At 33.7% G+C, this 13,596-nt stretch overlaps 1 protein-coding gene across 4 annotated transcripts in view; it reads right to left on the bottom strand.

Moving 5' to 3' along the window:
- Positions 1-12,433, bottom strand: part of LOC111638618 (low-density lipoprotein receptor-related protein 1B-like) — a 36,369-nt gene extending 23,936 nt beyond the window's left edge. For 2 of the 4 annotated variants that reach the window (XM_023384365.1, XM_023384366.1), the window contains exons 1-4: positions 11,738-12,432; positions 4,735-4,972; positions 4,612-4,668; positions 1,334-1,446 (exon numbers count right to left, since the gene is read on the bottom strand). In XM_023384365.1, the coding sequence (XP_023240133.1) occupies positions 1,334-1,446; positions 4,612-4,668; positions 4,735-4,972; positions 11,738-11,887 (558 nt within the window). In that variant the 5' untranslated portion in view covers positions 11,888-12,432. Of the gene's footprint in view, positions 1-1,333; positions 1,447-4,611; positions 4,669-4,734; positions 4,973-11,737 lie in introns of all 4 variants that reach the window. The other 2 variants (XM_023384363.1, XM_023384364.1) reach the window with 2 other exon arrangements.
- Positions 12,434-13,596: the final 1,163 nt, after the last annotated feature.

Below are 13,596 nucleotides of genomic sequence, written 5' to 3'. Positions count from 1 at the left end.
TATACAGTTTTATGGACAGATGTATTTACATTTGTATTATAATTATAATAACAGTTTTACGAACAGGGCGAGTGTATAATCGAAGGAGAGATGCCATTAATGAATAGAATTTGATGGGATCTATAACTAGATTTTTTTTCTTTTTTTTTCCGCCGAGATCTCTAGCCCATTCCAGTCACAGGGTGTTATTTGTATCCCGGTTAGTGAACTGTGGTAAGGGACCCAAGTTTCGATTGACAGATCAGTAAAGTAAATGTCACCAAACAGGTTCTGTATTGATACGGACGATCGAATTGCTATCTGCTGTGCAGACCAATCTACCATACGTTAAAAACGGAGACTGGTTTGAGCTCTTTTATTTATATAGCGGAATATTTAATAAATGATAAGCATCGGTCCAATGTATTTTCAATGTTAAACCTTACCGAGATTAATTTTAGCGATTTTTAAGTCGAGTTTAATATGACGTCCAAGAAGCCATTAAAGAAAAAAAAAACAGCGTGATAAATTATCTATATTACAATCTTACTGCATTATATTATCTATTAAAACTTAATTTATCTCCCGTTCTGTTCTTGCATTCCTAAGATTTCGCGTTAAGCCAACTGCCCATCATTTATTTCATTTTAAAAGAGGCGCGATCGTACATAAATACAATCGAATGTAACGAATAATATCCATTTATCTATGAACAAGTGAATGTCAACTTGCTAGCGATTGATTCGCGTGACGACATCTTCGCGTGAAGCTACATAATTCTGTCACGAAATCATATACTTTAGGCGTTTGTTCACATGATCCAATATTAAGCCATATCGAGATAACAAAACTTCAATAAGCACGTTACTTACTTTTTTTTTACCCCCACGTGAAATTCAACAGGTGATTTAATTTCTTGTAACACCGGAAAGTATCGCCTTTTTGCACATAACGACGGCTATAAAAAAATACCCAAGGGTGTTGTTTAACAAGTCTCGAAACCTGTCGTGTAATGCGAATTTAATATTTTATTTAGGTCTGAAGGCTTAATACTAAACTTTTTATTTATTTTTTCGTGTAACATTTAAGAAGCAGTGCATGAAACAACGATTTTACGTATTGAATTCGTCATGGAAATATACATTGATTTCCATTTTCTTTCACCACCTGGCAACGTCACAGGAAATCGAGAGGGGATATTTAGGACAGATGGCAACGCGATGCCACCTGGCAAGCGGATGTTATCGATAATTTACCGGAAAGGTTCCTATAAACACATTGGTTAAAACTAGTAAGAACCTTTACCGATCTAAAAAAAAAATTTTTTTTTGGTCAGACACACAGTACAACTCACCGACTGTAAAATTTCTGCCACTAAACGTATGTATTGTGGACTTGTGGGATTGGCTAAATCCGGCGTGTACACCCTGTTCGTTATTCTAAAGTTTCCTGCAACGGCCCAGTTTTCTGAAAATAAAGAATTATAAACGATTATTTATTAAAATAATTAAATATATAAATCATTTATTTATAAATAAACGCGCCGATACGACCTATATTTATATAATGGGGTGATTATACGGTTTAGAGACGTTACGTTCGTTTCCAGATGGTGATACAACAGTTACTCAACTATTAATACAAAGTAGAACACACGAACTTATATTCATTATAATAACTTGTGTATGTGATATTGTTCTTATTGAAAGCTTGCCTTTGTAACAGTCTTGGTACAATTGCGAAGATACGTATATATGCTTGTAACGAAAGTGATTAGAAAACAGATGGCAATTCATATTTTACAGTGTGCAAGGTGTTTTTATGCTTATTGTCTACCGTCTTCAGACACAAATAAAACCAGAATCGGCTATTGCAAACTAAACAAACGAGCTGACGGTGTCTTATCTCTCGGCAAGGCTGGTCACGAATCCACCCAACTAATGTATGTAAGGACACGGACCCGGGTTCTCACTCTGGCTCGATGGGTCAACTACCTTTGAACTGGCTTCTCACGTGTCACGACATTGTTCCGTTTTGGCAGACTAATAGTTGGTAGATAAAGTGGTGTCGTCTGATACGAATGCGGGTAGAAAACTTTTATCTTCCTTTCGAATTTGCGGAGGCAACATTCTTCTTTTTATCTCTACTTTTCGACTATTGTTCTAACTGTAATGACGCCAATGGCAGAGGGGCGGTGCTTTAGAGGATGTGCGTGGCTAATTTTCGGTGATTGTGTTGTTAAGAGCTCTTCTAAGCGTCATTTTTACCAGTTTCGGACAATCGGTCGGCATTCTTTTATTGTTTGCAAGAGCTTTAAAAATTAAAACACCCACCGTTTTCTCTAAATGGAATGCTATATTATCTCGTTATATATATATATATATATAACGAGATAATATAGCATTCCATTTAGAGAAAACGGTGGGTGTTTTAATTTTTAAAGCTCTTGCAAACAATAAAAGAATGCCGACCGATTGTCCGAAACTGGTAAAAATGACGCTTAGAAGAGCTCTTAACAACACAATCACCGAAAATTAGCCACGCACATCCTCTAAAGCACCGCCCCTCTGCCATTGGCGTCATTACAGTTAGAACAATAGTCGAAAAGTAGAGATAAAAAGAAGAATGTTGCCTCCGCAAATTCGAAAGGAAGATAAAAGTTTTCTACCCGCATTCGTATCAGACGACACCACTTTATCTACCAACTATTAGTCTGCCAAAACGGAACAATGTCGTGACACGTGAGAAGCCAGTTCAAAGGTAGTTGACCCATCGAGCCAGAGTGAGAACCCGGGTCCGTGTCCTTACATACATTAGTTGGGTGGATTCGTGACCAGCCTTGCCGAGAGATAAGACACCGTCAGCTCGTTTGTTTAGTTTGCAATAGCCGATTCTGGTTTTATTTGTGTCTGAAGACGGTAGACAATAAGCATAAAAACACCTTGCACACTGTAAAATATGAATTGCCATCTGTTTTCTAATCACTTTCGTTACAAGCATATATACGTATCTTCGCAATTGTACCAAGACTGTTACAAAGGCAAGCTTTCAATAAGAACAATATCACATACACAAGTTATTATAATGAATATAAGTTCGTGTGTTCTACTTTGTATTAATAGTTGAGTAACTGTTGTATCACCATCTGGAAACGAACGTAACGTCTCTAAACCGTATAATCACCCCATTATATAAATATAGGTCGTATCGGCGCGTTTATTTATAAATAAATGATTTATATATTTAATTATTTTAATAAATAATCGTTTATAATTCTTTATTTTCAGAAAACTGGGCCGTTGCAGGAAACTTTAGAATAACGAACAGGGTGTACACGCCGGATTTAGCCAATCCCACAAGTCCACAATACATACGTTTAGTGGCAGAAATTTTACAGTCGGTGAGTTGTACTGTGTGTCTGACCAAAAAAAATTTTTTTTTTTAGATCGGTAAAGGTTCTTACTAGTTTTAACCAATGTGTTTATAGGAACCTTTCCGGTAAATTATCGATAACATCCGCTTGCCAGGTGGCATCGCGTTGCCATCTGTCCTAAATATCCCCTCTCGATTTCCTGTGACGTTGCCAGGTGGTGAAAGAAAATGGAAATCAATGTATATTTCCATGACGAATTCAATACGTAAAATCGTTGTTTCATGCACTGCTTCTTAAATGTTACACGAAAAAATAAATAAAAAGTTTAGTATTAAGCCTTCAGACCTAAATAAAATATTAAATTCGCATTACACGACAGGTTTCGAGACTTGTTAAACAACACCCTTGGGTATTTTTTTATAGCCGTCGTTATGTGCAAAAAGGCGATACTTTCCGGTGTTACAAGAAATTAAATCACCTGTTGAATTTCACGTGGGGGTAAAAAAAAAGTAAGTAACGTGCTTATTGAAGTTTTGTTATCTCGATATGGCTTAATATTGGATCATGTGAACAAACGCCTAAAGTATATGATTTCGTGACAGAATTATGTAGCTTCACGCGAAGATGTCGTCACGCGAATCAATCGCTAGCAAGTTGACATTCACTTGTTCATAGATAAATGGATATTATTCGTTACATTCGATTGTATTTATGTACGATCGCGCCTCTTTTAAAATGAAATAAATGATGGGCAGTTGGCTTAACGCGAAATCTTAGGAATGCAAGAACAGAACGGGAGATAAATTAAGTTTTAATAGATAATATAATGCAGTAAGATTGTAATATAGATAATTTATCACGCTGTTTTTTTTTTCTTTAATGGCTTCTTGGACGTCATATTAAACTCGACTTAAAAATCGCTAAAATTAATCTCGGTAAGGTTTAACATTGAAAATACATTGGACCGATGCTTATCATTTATTAAATATTCCGCTATATAAATAAAAGAGNCCGACGTTTTCATCTCTAAAACGTGAACTTCGAACGTCGAGCTCCGCTTACAAGATAGCGGCGCTCGACGTTCGAAGTTCACGTTTTAGAGTTGAAAACTTCTGCCGCAACCTCGCTAATAATTGTAGAAAATCTGCGTTAACCGAGCGAATAAAAGCGAGTTTGACTGACTACTTGACGTCGGTTTGATTAAGCGATTTAACTTATTTACAAGAGCAATTCGAGTTCAAGCAAGCGGAACCCCTTACCTTCGATTTCTGTCGATCTCTCTTCTTGCGTGGGCCAACTCCATCCCATGTCTCTCACTGCGGGGATAAAATTGGTTACGCCATTTTCTTTTTTACTGGCAGGGAAACGTAGAGAATACTCACTGGATAAATAAATAGCCAGACCGACGGCCACCACCAAGACGATGAGGATGACGACGAAGATGACCATGAGAGCCAACGTCCGACGTTGACGAACTTTTTCGCTTTTTATAAAACTCAATTTCCATAATCTCAGCCACGGTTGTTTTTTTAATTTAGCCGGTGTGGTCACCACCGTGGCCACGGCCGAATCTCGATCCGCACTCTGACATTCGCTGTCGAAGTAGGCGGGATTGTCGACCTGAAATCAAATAAAATTCTTATCATTGTCTCCATTAACTTTAAAATAAAAATACTATTCATAAATAATAATTACGATCCTTCTTCGCTTATCCAATGAAAACAAAATTGCATACTATTAAGTTATTTGACGGGAATCTAAGACTATTAAGTTTAGCTTTAAAATGCTTTTTCTGCATTGTCTAGGGGTAATTTCGTCGTAAAGTAGTTTAGATGACATTGCGAGAGAGAAAATTCCTCCTTCTTCTCCCGTTTGGTAAACGACAGTTCTCTTATAGTTAAAAACTTCTCTCTATATTAACATTCGGCCGTTCCTTATACTTTATTATTATCGAAGCCTTTGTTAAAAGGTAAAAAAAAACTCAAACCAATAACTAATTCTACTTTCATTTTTGCACCCGTAAAAGGCCTTAAATAAATCTTTTCATAGTTCGATGGATAAATCTACAGCTTTATTTTTACTAGTTCCGTGTAAATCTGTAGACTTTTCTATCCTCTAAAGATAAATCCATAATATTTCTTTCTTTCTTTCTGTTCTAAAGATAAGTTTGGCTTACTTTATTACATTTTTTTAATCAATATTTTCGGCGAGTTTACCGCTTTTATTTTTCTACCAAAGCTACAGATAAATCTGCGCTGGTCATTTTCATTAACACATTAAATAACATTGTAAATTCTTAATGAATGAGAATGCAAATGTAAATTTAAAAAAAAAAGATTAAATTCTTTAACAATTTTATATCTAAATTTATTTTTATTTATCTATTTTTTTTCATTCATTAATAATGAATGGTCTAAGGTTACACAACTTAGTATGTCCGCCGGCAATCGTTTTAACGTGAGTTATAATGGGCTAGGCCTACTTTTTTTTAAAGTAAAAGACAGGTAAAAGTTAGATTACGTTAATAAATGAATAAGAATATCGTATTTACGTATTTGTATTTAATAATAATTATCGATATCCTGCTATGTCTTTTGTGTGTAGGCTATTGTAGATTATATTCGTGGATCTATTGTGAACGGGATCCGGCCTGAAGACCTTTACTTGAATAATCTAAATATAAAGGGAATTTGCAGATTTAATTAAAATGAATTTTGGATTTGGATAAAATAAAAATGTTTATAATAAAATAAATAATTGAAACTGGCAGAGGCGAAATTCTGGGTTCTTGAACTCGATACATATAACAACGTTTTTCTATGAACATTCTGCGGTTTTCGTTTGAATAGATATTTGTAAATCGGTGTCTTTCCTACCGAATGTAATTATTTTCGGCAACAATACGGCAATTTGTAAATTTACAATGCTTATAATATTTTCCTTACACGATAAGAACCACACAAATAAATCCCTTCTTATTAGCTAGATGGAAAAGTTTTCAGCTTAATAGCTTTGTAAAAAGCAAAGAAGAGGACACTTACTCGTGTAACTAACTGATGAAAGAATTTACTAATATAATATTTTTATTCCCATTATTGACTTGAAAAAATAAAAGTAATCAATCAGGCCGGCGAACTCACTGTCATTCATAAAACTATCAAAACACATATTAATATAATTAAAGATCTAAGTGGCAAATTTCGAATGGGACTTAGATCCACCCATTTTGAGGCCCCGAATTCATTTGGAGCAGGATAGAACACCTGCCGGCCAATCTGCCCCTTACGGTGAGAAGACCTGTATGGATCACAAATAGAACTTCTTAGAGAAAAGAAAAGAAAAAAAAAACCTAGTCGAAAGGTCAACTAAAATTCCAACACAATTATTACACACGGATACGTCTAGCTTTAAAACCACATTAACAACGTAAGAAGCTTAGTTATAAAAGTAAAGTTTTACGAGGATGCCAATAGGACAGGTGTTCATATTTTTAGTACTTTATCTTTGGCCCTTCAGCTGAAGTTTCGAATTATTTGTTAATAATTACTACGACGATACCTTGGAAATATTAAAGGACTTCCATTTTCGTGAAAGGGATGAAAATTTTGTTATTGTTAATAATAATTATAGAGAAACCCGATAAACGCAGGATACGCGATGAGTAATAAAAACAACAAAAGAAAAATAAAATAAATTGCGTAAAAGTCTTTCATTAAGATCGAGACTATAAAAAAAGGACAATAATAATGCAATAGAGTAACGATTTGGTTGGAAAAATTATGGGAAAACAAACAGGTGATATCAGACTTTAGCAATTTGTTGGACTTAACGACTCGTTCACATGCAAAATATGCATCTTGTTTGCTTAATATTGATTTTTCTCTTAAAAGCATTTCGCATTTTGTAAATTTATTTGCTAGTTAATTTTGTCGTCGATCGTACGGCACCGTTGCCAAAAATACAAGAATCGTCGTCTTCTGCTAAATCTAATTTTTCACCTTTTTTTTCCTTTCCCCGTCTTACTTTTTATTATTCCATCGTAAAACTTTAACAAATATTCGGCAGCAACGTGGTAGAATGCTTACAACAAAGAAAGTAAAGTGAATACGAAAGAAAACGTCTATTAAAATTTTTTCAAACATTTCTTTTCCGGTTTCCATGACGTAAAACAAGATTATCAAGATGAGGAGGACGATTTGAAAGTTTTTTTTTTCGCCTTCCTTTTCTTCCTACACGGTTAAGATGGCGACGGTTGATCTTATCGACAAACATGTCTGATGTTCCATTAAATTATATAGACGTTCTACGGGGTTGAATGCAAACGGATAAAGATGAAGTGAGCCGAGAAAGGCCAGACGGAATTCATAATTCAGCCCGCAGCGACGCCATTTTGTTTAAACGGCTGATTATATCCAGATCGAAACAAAAGTACTGTAATACTGTCGACGAAAAATAAGATTTCGTCGCCTGGTATAAGGTTCTTAATTGTTTTATTATGAGTCGATTGTCGTAGAGATCGGTCGAATGTTTCTTAATTGATATTATTTTGGTTGATTTATTATATTATTCCGGGAATAATCAATTTGGAAAAGGTCCAAGAATTCATTTTCGATCATTCTTGAATGATGCGAATTGTCAATTTTTGACAAGATGTGCCGGGACGTCGGTAGTGATTGATGATCTTCCGTACTTTTTCCCTCGTTTTCTTATCGTTTAAATTCACCTCGATACAAAAAGTATTGTTTTGATGGATGGAGAAGATGGCGAAAATTAATGATTAGGCCTACTTCAAAATATTAAATAATATTTAATTAATTATTTCGATACGGGAGACGAAAGTTACCAACCCCCTCCCGTCCCCTCCCCTTCCCTCGTTAAGTCCTTTACTTTAATTAAAATAAACTTTGTATATATATTTATCTAGAAATTTTTAATTAGGAATTAATTATTTTGCCAATTTAAATTAATTCCGTATTCAAATTTTACTAATTAATGTCGCTGAATCGATAAAAACGCGACACTAGAAAATTCAAAACAATAATAATCTCTTAGTAGTAGTACATTTCCATATGCTAATTTCCAGGAGTGCCGTACTTTTCTGGTAAGTCTGAGTGAAAAATTCCTTGAAATTCGAGTCATTTACTACCAATAAACGGGCAAAGTTTTAAACCAGTGATATATAGAGTGTATACCGGAATGCACGAAGCTCGTGAAGGAAAAAAGAAATTTGTTTTGCAATATTAATTGATGCAAAGAACGGTTTGCATGCCGTAGCTGCACGCAGACATTATATTTCACTCAAACCATTAACTTATGGATATGGGGACTAAAAGCGCGGTTCACGACCTTGGATATACAAATTAAATTTCCTGCGAAATCTAATCGAGTTAATGATAATTAATTCGCACTTAATTCAAAAGCCGGAGAGAGAGAAAGAAAAAAATCTTCGTATAAACAACGTTTTAATTAAAACGCGCATCAATTAATATCGCCAACAAATTGGAAATATATCTCTCTCTCTCCCTCATTAATGTTCTTCTTATTTTTCATCCCAGCCGATTTCAAAAGCTTCTCTCCAGCTAAATGATTAAGAAAGCGTTATATTTTGATATTGTTAATTAATGGTATTAATGCGTGCAACCGATGGTTTACAGAAATGCATAAAAAGATTTTTTCTGACTTAATTAGAGAGAGATTCTTTCTAGAGTTGAAGGTCAATAAAGTCAAAGGACGTCCGGTCTGCTTCGATCGGATAATGAGCTATAATAACATGCAATTAAATAATACCAACCAGTTGAGATTCGTTATTAAAATCGGTCAGATTTATTCCATTGGTTTTAAATTCGGAATTACAATAACAAATAAAGTTTCGTCTTAATGCCCACATGGTTTGTAGAAGCTCCCAAATGGAGCTTCGTACTCAAAACGCCACCAAACTAAATCAGTTTTAAAGTACTCTTTTTCTCAGTCGGAAATGTTATATTAAAAAAATAAATTGCTATATATATATATATGTATGTATAAATCAAAGTCCGTATCCAGCTTCTACAAAGTCGAAGGAATTTACCCGTTTTCCGAGGATTATCGGAACCAAATCGTGTGAAAGAATGCACGTCTCACGCCTTCGCTTCGACGTTTTGCCAACTGTGACTAATGACGAATGAAGTTTTTACACCTGGACGCTTTATTATTAATTGTTCTTAAACTTTCAATTAAATGAAAAAAAAAAAAGAGTATGCGTGTTTTATTTAAATTTCCTTCGATTTACGAAACGTCTCGACCATAATAATAACAGCTCAAATTTCACATCCTTGTTCTTTTTTAATTCAAAATTAATTTCTTCTTTTCATTTTCTGAAAGTTTCATATTTTATGATTGTTTTATTTCGTTGTTCTGTAATTCGATTCCGAACGTTTCCTATTGTTTTTTCCTCTCGATTTTTCGCATTCAATCGCTCATTTCGTTTTTTTTTTTCTTCTTCTTCTTTTTATTTCAAATTTCTCATCTTCCTGAATTTTTTATTTTTAAATTTTTAACTTCTCTTCCTCTCACTTTTTTTTTTCTTTTCTAATTTTCCAACCAAAAATTGATCTCTTGTCTTTACTTTATTTCTATTGAATAACTCACAATTGTGTCGAATTTTTTACCATTAACTCTACGAATATTTCGTATTATTCCATTCCGACCAGTAGAAAATGTAGTAATTTGTTTATATTTAATCGAATGCGTAAAGAATTCGGAAGTATGCAGCAACTCGATATTCTTTGTATATACAAACACCCACGTATGCTTCGATATATATATATATATACATAAACAGACGTCTCGTAAATATGACAGATGTTAGCCATCGACCTACTGCCGATTCACGTCTCGTGCAAATTGCATATTCTGCCCTTGTGCCACCCATTCTAATGTTATGTTAGACCGGATGTGACGCCTAGTGACGTCGAGTCATCTGACACGTCCCTCGTTAAGTAGAAAATTGGCAATTTAACAGTACGGTAGACCAAGTGATTTTAAGTAGAAAGGGCGTTTTCATAAATATTCACGTCTCCTCGTTTCGGTATGGTTAAACATTTTAATAATTAAAGAAAAGTTCGAGTTATTTGTAATAATATTTTAAGTAATTTTTTTTTATATATATGTGTGTGTGTATTTAAATTCTCAATTCGAGGAAATTAAAAGACATGCAATTGAGAGCTTGTAGTACATTATAAATCCATTTAAGGTATATTAGTTATACGGCAAACACTCGACATTAATGTTTTCGGAACATTTCCGATCGATTTTTAGGAAAAAGTTTCGCTCGAATTAGCACTTAACCTTGATTGTCAGTCATCGAGTAGTCGTATCACGTTCGGTACGATATCGAACGGTAGAAAAAAAAAATGTGGAAAAAAATTCATATTTCGTCGTAAATACCGCGACTAAAACGTGAGTCATCATAATGGTCGAGGTCGAAGAGACCCACCTACGCCAAGAAGATACCAACACACAGCTATTGTTCTCCGCTTCTCCCGTAGAACACAAGGAATTTTGTAAGGGGCGTCGTTTATAGAAAAATTTCCTCTTGCGTATAATGCGTGAGGTAACTTTCGGAGATAAAAAAAAAAAAGCATAAAATATAATCAAATTTCTACACATATTTTCCTTTAAGAATTTTTTTAAAGTCTTTTCGTAAAGGAAAACCTTTATTTTTGCTATTTTTATTTTTGTTATTTTGCGTCACGTAACGTTGTTTTATACAGTTGGTGTGTTGTTGTTATCATTCTATGAAAATAATCCCTTTTAAGAGGGGGGAAAAAATAGCAAAGAATTAAACTCGGGGAACTTAAACGCTTTGTTAACAGCAAGGTCGAGAGTTAGTTTCCCCGAACCTCGCGTGTTTGCTATACCAGAGGGATATTTTGTCTAAAGAAAGATGTATAATTTTCACGGAGTTTTAATCTGTTTTTTAGGAAAGAAATGTAGAAAAGAATCGCTCCGAGAAGAAAATCATCTTAGGTCACGTTTTTGTAAAATTCTACACTCGGCGAAAATAAGCATATAGTTAAAAGGAAGCTGTGTTTATTTTACTAGATTAGGTTCTTGGTATTTTTTTTTCTTATTTTATTTGTCCTTACTTGGGACACTTCCTGCTATTTTCCATCAGTATCTGTTCCTGTCCAGTTTACTCTCTAACAGGACGTTAAATAGTCGCGTGATAAGTAAAAAGAAAAGAAATAATAGGGGGAAAAAACTTTAAAACAATGTGTTTTCAGTCTTGTTTGAAAGGTCTTTCAACCATATACGATTAAGGAAACTTTAAAAAAAAACCAGAAAAGTAAAGAAGTCGAAGAATTTTTGAAAGCTTTAAACGTAAATATATAAATATATACTTACACCTATTTTATATACTTCGCTGGTGCGAGTTTCTCCGGGATAAGTGAATAGGGTCGGTATGGTCCAAATTTGATTACCCACTGGCTGATCATTACAGTTCCCCACTCTTGTCATAGCTAAAGCAATACCTGAAACTTTACCTGCACTCATGGGACATGATCGGTTCTTGTCACAGACATAACTAACAAAATCGTATTCCACACAACTCGACACACGGTTTAAGCCAGCAGCGTGCAGCACACCTACTGAGAAGCGGTCTGGACGTCTATCAATCCCTACATTTCAACCAATGGGAGAGTTTCTTACCTCTGTGCATTATCCAATAAGAGAATGATATGGTTAGTTAATAACATCGGCAAAAATGGACTCTGTACGTCGGTTAAATGTACCGATTCGTTTAAATAATACAATTTCTCTCCCCTTTTTTTATATTTTCCGATGAGTTTTTTTCTATTTACCAGGACAAAATTTCTGTGACGTTACTCTAGCATTCTTTTCTATAGGTTTTTAACAGTCTTACATGACAGATGTTAGTTAGAGTGAGGATAACCAGTTTTGGAGGTTCGGAAACCATCTGTCGTTCTCAGATGGCCTAGTAGGCAAGGCCGGGACAAGACATCAAATCTCCACCTGCCGATTAATTACATCCACGTTGGCTCTTAGTTCCTTCTACTTTTTCGTGACGTATCATTAACCAATAGGGGATTTCACTTATAATTAATCAAAAATACGAGTTATTTATTAATTTAGGAGAGTTGTTTTATATTTTTATTTTGCGATAAAAGCGTATTCGATATAACACGCAATAAAATCGAGTGTTTAGAGTATTATTCCCATTTAATTAAGTAAAAGTCCGTAATAAACCGTTTCGTTCCTTGTTTCCAACAAAATTACTAGTTTTTTTTTTATTTTTATTTCTAAAACTTTCACGAAGATAACAGCTGAGGGTCAATTATATACTTAGGAGTTGGGAATAAACAATATATATACATACGAATAAATAAATTATTGCTGAAATTTTATATTGCTGGCCTAGATCCATTAATTCTCAGATCTTCGTGGACTTAAGTTTGGTTACTCGTCTAAAAACCTGTTGATTTAATTTATATTTATTTATTTTTTTCTGTGTGTTTTCTTTGAACTGAAATTATTTATATACTATACAACAGAGAGAAAATTCTGAATAACAGAGAAAGAATTTTATCTAAGATATAGCCTTTTATCTTATCAAGCATATAGAAACATATTTAGGCATCAAGTTCACAAGACAGAAAAAATATAAAATATTAATAAATCGTATTAAGAAAATAATTAAAAATTAGATAATTTTTTAATATATTAATTTAGCCTTTTAAAAGTTATATTCTTTAAAATATCAACCAAGAAAAATAGATAGATTCGTGTCATCAATTATGTAGTTCATATTTATTTTTTCTTTATTATTATTAATTTCGCTGAATTGTCATAATATTTTATACATAATGACTTAAAGATTAGGCTAAAGTTACACACTATTTTCTAATAAAAAATTTTTGTAGCTTAACATTTGCATGAATATAATTTTAGTTCGTAGCAAACGACATGAAAGTATTCTTATGTAGATTATAAGGTGTGAATTCATAAAATTCTGAATTGCTGGAACTGTAAATGTAAATGAATGGTCCTATTCATTTATCAGGATCTCTCGTTAGACCTTTCTAAATAAAATTTTAGCGACAATTGAAACATAATAGCTAGTATTCAACTCACTAACTAAGCATAGCAGATTAGAAATGATAGGAAGGTTTGACTGGAGTTTTATTTTTTATTTTACGCCTTTTTTAAAATAAAAAAATATAAAAAAATCGTAAATAATTGGT

Source organism: Centruroides sculpturatus, unplaced genomic scaffold (genome assembly GCF_000671375.1).
Source record: "Centruroides sculpturatus isolate CEXI.00-Female unplaced genomic scaffold, Cexi_2.0 scaffold1183, whole genome shotgun sequence".
NCBI lineage: Eukaryota > Metazoa > Arthropoda > Arachnida > Scorpiones > Buthidae > Centruroides > Centruroides sculpturatus.
This window is presented reverse-complemented; position numbering and strand designations above follow the sequence as displayed.